At 38.3% G+C, this 9,744-nt stretch overlaps 2 protein-coding genes across 2 annotated transcripts; both read right to left on the reverse strand.

Moving 5' to 3' along the window:
• Positions 1-1,838: 1,838 nt before the first annotated feature.
• On the reverse strand, positions 1,839-5,933 carry mbd3a (methyl-CpG binding domain protein 3a). The gene is made up of 6 exons (XM_072441305.1): positions 5,810-5,933; positions 3,511-3,676; positions 2,974-3,111; positions 2,801-2,891; positions 2,536-2,713; positions 1,839-2,427 (listed from the first exon to the last, which is right to left on the reverse strand). The coding sequence occupies exons 1-6, from the start codon at positions 5,821-5,823 to the stop codon at positions 2,295-2,297; spliced, it is 720 nt and encodes a 239-aa protein (XP_072297406.1). The 5' UTR covers positions 5,824-5,933; the 3' UTR covers positions 1,839-2,294.
• Positions 5,889-9,606, reverse strand: uqcr11 (ubiquinol-cytochrome c reductase, complex III subunit XI). Its single transcript, XM_072441306.1, has 3 exons — positions 9,509-9,606; positions 6,460-6,589; positions 5,889-6,257 (listed from the first exon to the last, which is right to left on the reverse strand). The coding sequence occupies exons 1-2, from the start codon at positions 9,556-9,558 to the stop codon at positions 6,469-6,471; spliced, it is 171 nt and encodes a 56-aa protein (XP_072297407.1). The 5' UTR covers positions 9,559-9,606; the 3' UTR covers positions 5,889-6,257; positions 6,460-6,468.
• Positions 9,607-9,744: the final 138 nt, after the last annotated feature.

Genomic DNA, 9,744 nt, shown 5'->3' on the forward strand with positions numbered 1-9,744 from the left:
GTTACTAGTTACACATGGGAGTTGTTTTGACTGGAAAAGGATAAACTAGAGCAGGGGTGTCCACACTTTTTTCACAGAGGGCCGCATTTTGAAACTTATACGGAGCAGAGGGCCACAAACAACCCAACAATGTTGAATTTGTCGAATGACAAAGTGAATCATTCGAAATGTTGTATTTGACATTGTTTTGACAACCCTCCACACCTTTAATTAGACTTGGAACTTTAATATTAGGTTGGTATAACATCAAAATGCTTGAATTTTACCGTTAAAAAGCACTGCTTTTTGTTGTTTCGACCAACTTGGCAGGAAGCCAGAGGGCCAAAAAAATTGGTCTGAAGGGCGCTTTTGGCACCCGGGCCGTAATTTGGACATGCCTGAACTAGAAAGTGTCAATTTAGGTTTTCTTCATAAATAAATTTTTTGGATGCTAAAAACACACACTGTGTGTGATTGGTTGTCAGAGAGGCCTCTTCTCTGGGAGTTTTCACCAGGACACTTTTGGTACAGAAGTGGCTGATGCGACAGTTTAGATAACACCACCACCAGTTCTTACTAGAAAGGAAAAGTAGAACATGACAGTGAAAGTCTGGTCTGGTCTGGTCAAGTCCAGTCCTATCACAAAAACAAGCCTGTTTATATAGGAGTCACAACCAAGTGTAACAGGAGAGACAGCCACCCATCCCCAACGACCATTAGGGCCTAATGTTTGTTTATAATGCAGAGGGATGATTATGTAAGATGTTGAATAAAACAAAAAGAATGAAAGAATGACTCTGTACACATACATTTTTTGTCCCTTGCTGTTTTCTTGTTTTATTTCCTTTACTAGGTAAATCTAATTGTGCTTGGTTCTGAAAATTTACTCACTCAAAGTACGTGTTGAACTTCCCTTTATAAAATGAATTACAAAATAGCATTAAAGTTACTTTTTGAATATACATATTATGCTTACATTTCTTGCAAACCTGAAATGGGCTTGTTTTGATGTAGGCCATTTTTGAAAGTCAGTCAAAGTTGAGTTATCAAGGCCACATCCACACGAGGATCATTGTAAAGCTGCAGTAGTCCTCTCTAAAGCCCATCAGGATTTACTGTACCAAAGTGACTTGCAGAAAATGACAATGTTTTTAGAGACAAATAAATGTTGTTTTTGAAAGCAAAGTTAGAATAACCATCATATTACATGGAAGCCACACACAGCATTCAGGTTCTTGTATGTGTAATGTGTATTGGGTTGCTTATTTTGTAAGTTGTTTTATAAATTAAAACGTTCCTGTACAAACCATGATCTAAAGCTACTGCATTTGCTCAGGTCTGTACAGGAACTACAAACCACTACAGTACAGGCCTAGGGTACTCTTTAGAACACCACAAAATGAACATTTGTCTTAATACATCTCATATGTGGTTGGGAGTAAATGGAGGGAATCAGTGATGCTCTTCATGCTCCAAACCCGAGTGAGTGCAGCAGGTCAAGTCTTGATTAAACCCAAGCCCAACCTCACGAATCAGTCTCAGGCTGAAGGAGAAAAATGCAGACATGTCGTCTATAGAGAGCCATCGTTGGTTGATGTAAACATATTTTTAAAAACTCAAGGAAAAAAAGATTCATTTCACTGAATTATTTTGTCATAAAAATTGAATTTATTTATTTTTGTCATAAAAACAGAAACTTCTTTCATTCAATTGAATGTAATAAGCTTTCGGAATTGTTCACTACACCGGACTCCAAAGGGATCAAAAAAGAGCATTAGATTTAATTGTCACAATCACATCTTTAGGGTTGAGTAATAGCACCACATTCTGAAGCCACTAATAAAACAAACAAAAACAAAATCACTGTAACTGTTTAATGTAGATATGAACACTAATATGTAACTAATCTAGAAATAACAAAATCTCTGAAGCAATCAGCAATCACACAAGTATGGCAAAGGTACTCCTAACATAATGTGCAAATTGCATCAGCAAAAACAGTGTTTACTGGTATAGTCACACCATACATATGGATAAAAGTATTTTCTGCAATTATCTGTAAACAAAATTGCATTATACACACAGATAAGAACTATTCCCATTAACAAACTCAATTTGTAATAAAACAGTACCTTTAACAGCCTAAGATGACAGTATGTCTAAAATGAAATTTAAAATCAAAATGAGAAACAATATCTCAATTGACAGCTCTATAGACATTTGGATAAAAAATAGACTGCTGATGTGTAAGTCATGAGGAATGTAGCTTCAGAAAACAGTATGAATGAAGGTTTGGTCATTCTGGCTATGATATCTTAGTGCATCACCGTCTCATCCTGTTTCCCAGCTGCTTCGTCTGAAGTGAGGTCATTTAAATGAGCTAAAGAGTCAGCCATCAGTGCTTCCTCCAGTCGCCTTCGGACACTCTGCACTTGTTTCTCTTGCTTCCTATCACACAGACAAATGGAACTATGAGAAAAGCTCCAATTGAGTTGAATTTGAAGCCCACAGATTATCAATAATAAAATAAAGATAACAAGCATGTGTCAATAGTACCTGATATCCTCATCCGTCACAACAAACGCTTTGCAAAGTGGCTGAGAGGTGTTAAGCCAGACTCCAGGATTTTTATCCACTGCTGCCGTCAGCTGTCCAGTGATGGGTGAACCGCTTGTGTGAAGGGCACTGGCAATGGCAGACAGCAGAGTTTCATCTGAGCAGGAAAGCCCAACACCTGGAGAAAAGAAAAGGCCACAATCAGTCATCAAAAATACCAAAAAAGCAGGTCAAATTGTGAAAAGTTGTGAAATGATATTCCTACCTTGTAGGCCTTTGGGAAGATCCATAGTTTTGATTATTTCCTCTGCGATATTAAATGCACTTAAACCACTCAGCTTCCTGTCCCAGAACAACTAAAAAAAAACAGCAATACAACAATAGAACAATACAACACAACTTCACAGATAGGCTAATCCTGAACATTAGCAGCAGTACCTGTTTGGGTGGTTCTCTTGCCTTTCGCAGATCTGTTTTTACTGTATTTTTGGGGTGCTTTGTCACCTTAGTTACTGGTTGTTTGAAGATGGAGGCTGTCTGCCGCACTGGTAGTGTTGTGTTTAGGTCAAGTCTGGGCTGTAAAACATAATATTTCTATTTAAAAAAAGAAACCCATTCTCTTGTGTTATTGCCAAGAAAAATGCAGCCAATGACTCTGGAACCGATTCATCAACTTGGGTATGTACAAATCTGTAATCTATTATCATTTGTATTCCACTTGACTTTTATGTCTGCAATGACTCACAGCCAATATTTTATTGTTTATCCACCTATTCAACACAGAACATCCTTGATGTTATCTTAATGCAAGTTCCATAACACTTTTTATTACTTATTAAGGCTATTTATACCCACCAAACTAAAAATGATTAAAAAAAATAGTATCTCCATGAAGAATGTTCTTAAGTAGAGATGTGATATGCACACAATCAGGAATCTTATGCTGTGCTACTTTAACTTGTGTAAAACACTGACCTTTATTTGTGTTGCGTTATAGGCATTTCTCTGCTTGTAGTGCTGTGCTTTGGTCTGAAGGAGTCGTCCAGCCCCCACATGGCTGCTGCTGTCAGCATCTGTCTGTGAGGCATTTCCCAAACCATGGATGATCTGGGGCTTGTTCAGAAAATGTTTCACCGGAATACTACAAAATCAACAGAGGATTAATTTTCACAAAAAGATATATATATTTAAATGTTTTTATTTTTCAAATTTAAAACAAAACACAGAAGAACACGACCAGAGCGAGGAGACATAAACCACAGACATCCATTAACAGCCATGAATGAAAATAAAAAGGAGAGAATAATCATGGCGCACAGAACCCAAAGTAAACATCCCTATTAGTCCACAATCTGCCAAATACGTCCATTTTCAAATTAAGTCCAAATGTTATCTTTTCCATTTGTTGAATGTCCATTATGTCAGTCCAGTTCTTGATTGTCGGTGCATTTTGTGTCATCTATTTTTTTGAAAGCGCCATTTCTGCTGCAGCCAGGAGGAAGCTCCAGAGATAACTGCCAATTGTGTTCATGGCAGGAGTTCTGAGGCCCAAATATATGGTCCAGAAATCCATTGTAATGGTGATGTCATGAACTGTCTGTAAAGCTTTGTTGATCTCAGTCCAATATTTGTGAACAGGACAATCTCAAAACACACAATAGTGTTTACCGCCTGCTGCCACAGCCTCTCCAACAGTCTGCATTTCACTGTGAGTAATAGGCACTTTGACATGGGCTTATAAAGAAACGAGACACACTTTTCCAACAGAATTCTCTCCAAACATGTGATCTCGTGGTTCTCCAATGAGATGGATGATGAAGAGGCAAAGTATTTTGCCTCTTCATCATCCATAACAATGGATTCCTCTCCTTCCCATTTGCCCTTAATGTGATCAGCAGTGGCTGCCCAGATTGTTAATACATTTGTATAATTTAGATATTAATCCCGTTGAAAGTTCAGATTTATAAGCTTTAATGAATGTTTCAGTCCTTATTTGTAAATAGCTATAAAAGTTCTGTTTCTCCAGACAAATAGATATTTCTAATGGCATTGAGGGAAGAAATATTAGCTGCAAATCATACACTGAGTAGGAATTGAACCAGATTTTCTTAATTGAATATCACCAGAAAATACATAGGAGGTAATTGTGTCTGTTCAGATATATTGCATCTTAGCAGAATGACATGGTCACAACAGTCTCCTGGGACAGAGCAGTGTTCAAACTATTGGTGGTTTTCAGATTCTAGAATGTGACGATGTCCTGACCTCAGAATCACATTGTACTTAGCTGAGAAACATCTTAAAGGGGTAAATATTTAATCGCACCAGTTTTATTAGTGACAAGTCTCATGCACGTCTTGTATTAGAACAGAAATCTGCATTTTAACAGGATTTCTTTCAACTGCCCCCATTTGTATGAACCATTATTGGCCAATAGAATGCTGTGACGTCATCTAGACTCCAGAAATGGAGTAGCCACAAGTTGTCACTACACTATCACTTGTCAAAGGTTTAAAGTGTAAATGACCTAGTAATTTGCATACACATACATTTGCACACAGTATAAACAATTCTACACATGCAACACGAACACAGAACTATGACACAAACACAACACTTCTCAGTCTAGAGATCACAATGAGGGACAGAGTCTTCTCATGTTCCTCTGGTTCCTCTGGTCCGCCTCGCAGCTGCTGCAAACCCAACAGAAGGTGGAGGCCAGAGCACGTTTTGTCCCATTTACGAGGACCAAAGCGGACCAAACGCGCACGCACTTTTTGTCCAGGCGTCAGTGGCACGTCTTTGTAGCTTCTGGCCCGGGCCGATGTGCTACAGTTTGAGCAACACAAACCCCGGACAATGCTTAAAGCCATTTGTGCACAGTTGCTATCAGATATCTCCTGCAGTTTGTGTTTGTACAGGCGCGCGCCACCGGAATGCCCGCTCCGCTTCTGCTAAACCTCGACGTGTAAAAGACCCTTAACAGTTATAATAATAGTTCGTGTGGATGAAAGGTCTGGACAGTAGTTTCTGTTGTCTCCGGAGCATGGTGTCCACGAGGTGCTTCCACGACGCACGCCATGTCCGCGCCGCCGCACACGACCCGCAGCTGTGCGCCACTTTAACTACTTTAGTATTGTGCAGCGACACGTGGGAACGGGAATTAAAACATGGAATCGGGCACATCTCGGGCTATAAAACAATAATAGACCGAGCACTAAGGCACATGCAACACAAAGTAAAAGGTGAAACGCGTTCCGTCGTCAGCACGTACCACTTTCTGTCCATTGTCTCTTGTTTGACGAAGAGTTTTCACCGGCTTCAAGAGGAAATAGTTTTAAGGCGTTTTGGAAAAGTTAGGTTGTTTTCTCGTCGTCAATGGCCCCCCGTGACATCCCCAATCACTCCGCGTGCCTATCACGCACTAATGCGCCGTCTACATCCGCGGAGATCTAGTCCACGAGATGGACAAAACAAAGACACAAAGAACTGTTCTTGATGCTTGTGGCCACTAGATGATGCGCGGCAAAAAATACACTTTACTCAAAAACAAGCAACAAAACAAAGACATATTACATTATCTGGATTATAAACATCAGATTTAGAGATTTTCAGACACATTTCACTTTCTTCTTTGAGGTAAAGTCCAGCATGGCCTCTGGTGTCAGTGATACAGTTGGGCTACAGAGATCCTCAAGCCGCCCGATTCAGCTGTCAAAAATCTAAAAAACAAACAAAAAAAGGCAAATCATAAAAAGCATCAACTAATAATTTCCAAGAAATGTTTATTAAGCATAGAAAAAATACTTTGTATAGTACAACTGAGGCAATAAAAACGTAAATCTACGGCATCAAATGATTTGTTTTGAAACCAGCAGGAGCGCATGTCACATCTTCAAATACTTTCATGTGTTGTTAACGAACCTTCAAATCTTACTCATCCTTCTTAAATTTACCACTGACGTAAGGAACATAGTCCAATATTAGTCGCCAGTCAGTGAAGTGGACAAGAGCTACACCTCCAGCTGTGCCCCACACTGCCAAAGTGGGGATCCTGAACAGAAGTCAGAAGACAGAAGACCAAGAGTAAGAACAGATTAATGGGTTTCAGCTTTCTGATATTTGAGGACCTTTGGAGATTTAAACAATATCGTATTTTGTTTGAGATTTTCATGACTCAAACCCCATGAATAAACAGATCACGATTCTTATAAGTGTCAATGTGTAGATGGAAAAGCATGAAAGCAGACACCAATAACAGTTGTCAGAGAACCAAGGAGGCGAAGTCACAGAATAGACACACTCAGACCAAAACTAAACAGTGCACAATATACATTAACCTTATCCGGAGAGATGCATTGTACCAGGATGTAGATCAAGAGTAAAAGTGCATTATAAAAACAGTATTGTATTGTGTTTTAACATTACACTTTCAAGTAATTACGTGTTATTAACATTATTTTAACAAATACAAAATTAGCACATTACTTGATAGTATCACGTTATTATTCATGATAGTTACAGATTAAAATACGATCCTGACCGATTTTATATCAATTTCACTTGGAACCCAGATGTGTGACGTTTATGAGATCTTCTAAATGAAACATTACTAAATAAATATATAATTTTGTATTGTGGTTATTTTATACGTGTTGTGTATATAGTAAGATCTTATAGTAATTTCTTATGATACAATTAAGGAAGCATTGTGGAAAAAAATTGGCTAAGAGTATGAGCCTCCTAAAAATCTGTGACGATCACTTAACTGTTATTATAATTTTATATAAACATTGTTAGCTATTGTAAGTTTTTTCTTGCAGTGACAATCATCAGAAATGTGCATCACTTATAACTTAAATCAAATTAATATACAGTACTTATATTCTTTAGGAAACAATTGTAGTTTGCTCTTAAATTTACCAAATAATTATGAACACCTTGTGATAAATACTTCAGAGTAAAAAGAAAGTCACAAATAACACAACTACTTAACAGCTAAGGCTTGTATTGTGTTTTGGCACGTCATAATAATTACTACAGAGGCTTTGTGCCCCTGGAACTTTTCCACATTTTGTCACATCATGATCACAGAACTTAAATAAATTGTATTGGCATTTTTTGGTGAAAGAGCAACACAAAGTGGCACACAATTGTGAAGCAGAATAAAAAATATACTTGCTTTCCAAATTTAGTTTTTAAATTAAAAAACTGAAAAGTGCAGCATGCAAAAGTCATTATTCTCCAATAATTTGTAGAACCGCCTTTTGCTTCAATTGCATCTTTGAAGTCAAGTCTTTTGCCCCTACCAACTTTGCTCATCTACAGACTGACATTTCTGCTCCATTCTTATTTAAAAAACTGCTCAAGCTCATGCCAGATTTGATGAAGAGCATTTGCGAAGAGCAGTTTTCAGATCTTGCCACAGATTCTGGATTGGATTTAGGTCTGGACTTTGACTGGGCCGTTCTAACACATGAATATGTTTTGTTTTAAACCATTCCATTGTAGATCTGGCTTTATGTTCAGGCTCGCTCTCCTGCTGAAGTTGAACCTCTGCTCCAGTCTCACGTCTTCTGCAGACGCCAACAGGTTTTCTTCCAGGATTGCCCTGTATTTGCCTCCATCCATCTTCTCATCCACTCAGCAGCTTCCCTGTCCCTGCTGAAGAAAACCCGCTCCTCTGCCCCACCATGTTTGACAGTGGCAATGGTGTGTTCAGAGTCATGGGCCATAATAGTTTTCTGTCACACACAGCGTTTTGCTTTTAGGCCAAAAAGTAAATTTTGGTCTGATCACACCAGAGCACATTCTTCCACATGTTTGCTGTGTCCCCCACATGGCTTATGAAAACTGCAAACAGGAATTCTTATGGCTGTTTTTCACCAATGGCCATCTTCTTGCCGCTCTTCCATAAAGACCAGAGTCATGTACTGCATGACTAATAGTTGTCCTGTGGACAGATTCCCCTTGTCACGGTAGGTTTGTAGTTATCCACTACTCTTTCCATTTCTGGATGATGGATCGAACAGTGCTTGAGATGTTCAAAGCTTCAAACTATGCTTTAAACATGTCGGTGTAGTCCCTCATTCGTCCAGGAGAGTTCCATTGTAGAAAATATAGCATTTTCAGTTAGCCTAACATTAAACAAATGGAGATTTTAAGATGATAATTACTTAACTCAATATTCATTCAAAAGTATTCTTACAATATATATTGACACAGTTTACCAGTAGAGTAGTGGCTCAGCTGTTTGTCAGGTTGTTCCATGAGTTTTTTGTTGACATTTTTACATTGTTTTGGCTAATGTATTTTACTGCACATTTAGCACACCAGCAACTAACATGGCGGATTTCCATGGTAACGGACATTTTTTAACCTTCCATCTCGTCCGTTACTATGGAAACTCTCCATGTTTATTGTTGGTGTGCTAAATGTGCATAAATATGGATTTGCCTAAAAACAATGCAAAACATAAACAGAATAGCCTGATACACGAGAAAGCCACTACTGGTAACTACATTGGTCATTAACATCTTAAATTCCCCATTCGTTTAACATTAGGCTAACTGAAACTTGTATGAGGTGTGATGACACAAACCCGAGCTCTATTCTTAAGATTTGCTCAATGTCTTCTGAAACGGTCAGACCAGACAAAAATACACTTAAAGTTTACTTGAACGACACAATACCATCACATGCAATCAAACATGTGTCATTTGAGTAATTTAAGCCCTAAGAAGCATTTAGTATAGTAGTTAGTTAACTAGTAAACGTTATGGGGGAAATTACTTGCTTTAAAAATATCTATTACAAACAAAACTTGTCACTTTTACTTCTAGGCGAGGGTGACCTCGTCTTGGCTAATGGCTAAAAGCTAACGTCAACCAAGGACAAGAAGCCCTCCCAATCACTTCAAATAATGTGATGGCATTCAGTGCTATTTTTTACTAATACACAAAAAGAAACTTACCACGATTTGGCGATAGAGACATATTTTGAACCCAAAACTTTACCAAGCATTTTGTCACTGTAACCAGCTAACGCTGATGCTGATTTACCCCCACTGCACATGCGCCGAATTCTATATCCGGTCCTTTCAAAATAAGAGAAAAAAGTATAGGAGAAAACTGGCATTTTCGTTATAGAAAACTGCTGTAATACTAAAATACTTAAAAATAAATAATTGTGTTAGCCATGCATCTGGGT

The sequence above is a fragment of the Eucyclogobius newberryi genome, unplaced genomic scaffold (genome assembly GCF_026437365.1).
Source record: "Eucyclogobius newberryi isolate DKJ021-1_F unplaced genomic scaffold, fEucNew1.0.hap1 SCAF_12, whole genome shotgun sequence".
In the NCBI taxonomy this organism is placed as follows: Eukaryota; Metazoa; Chordata; class Actinopteri; order Gobiiformes; family Gobiidae; genus Eucyclogobius; species Eucyclogobius newberryi.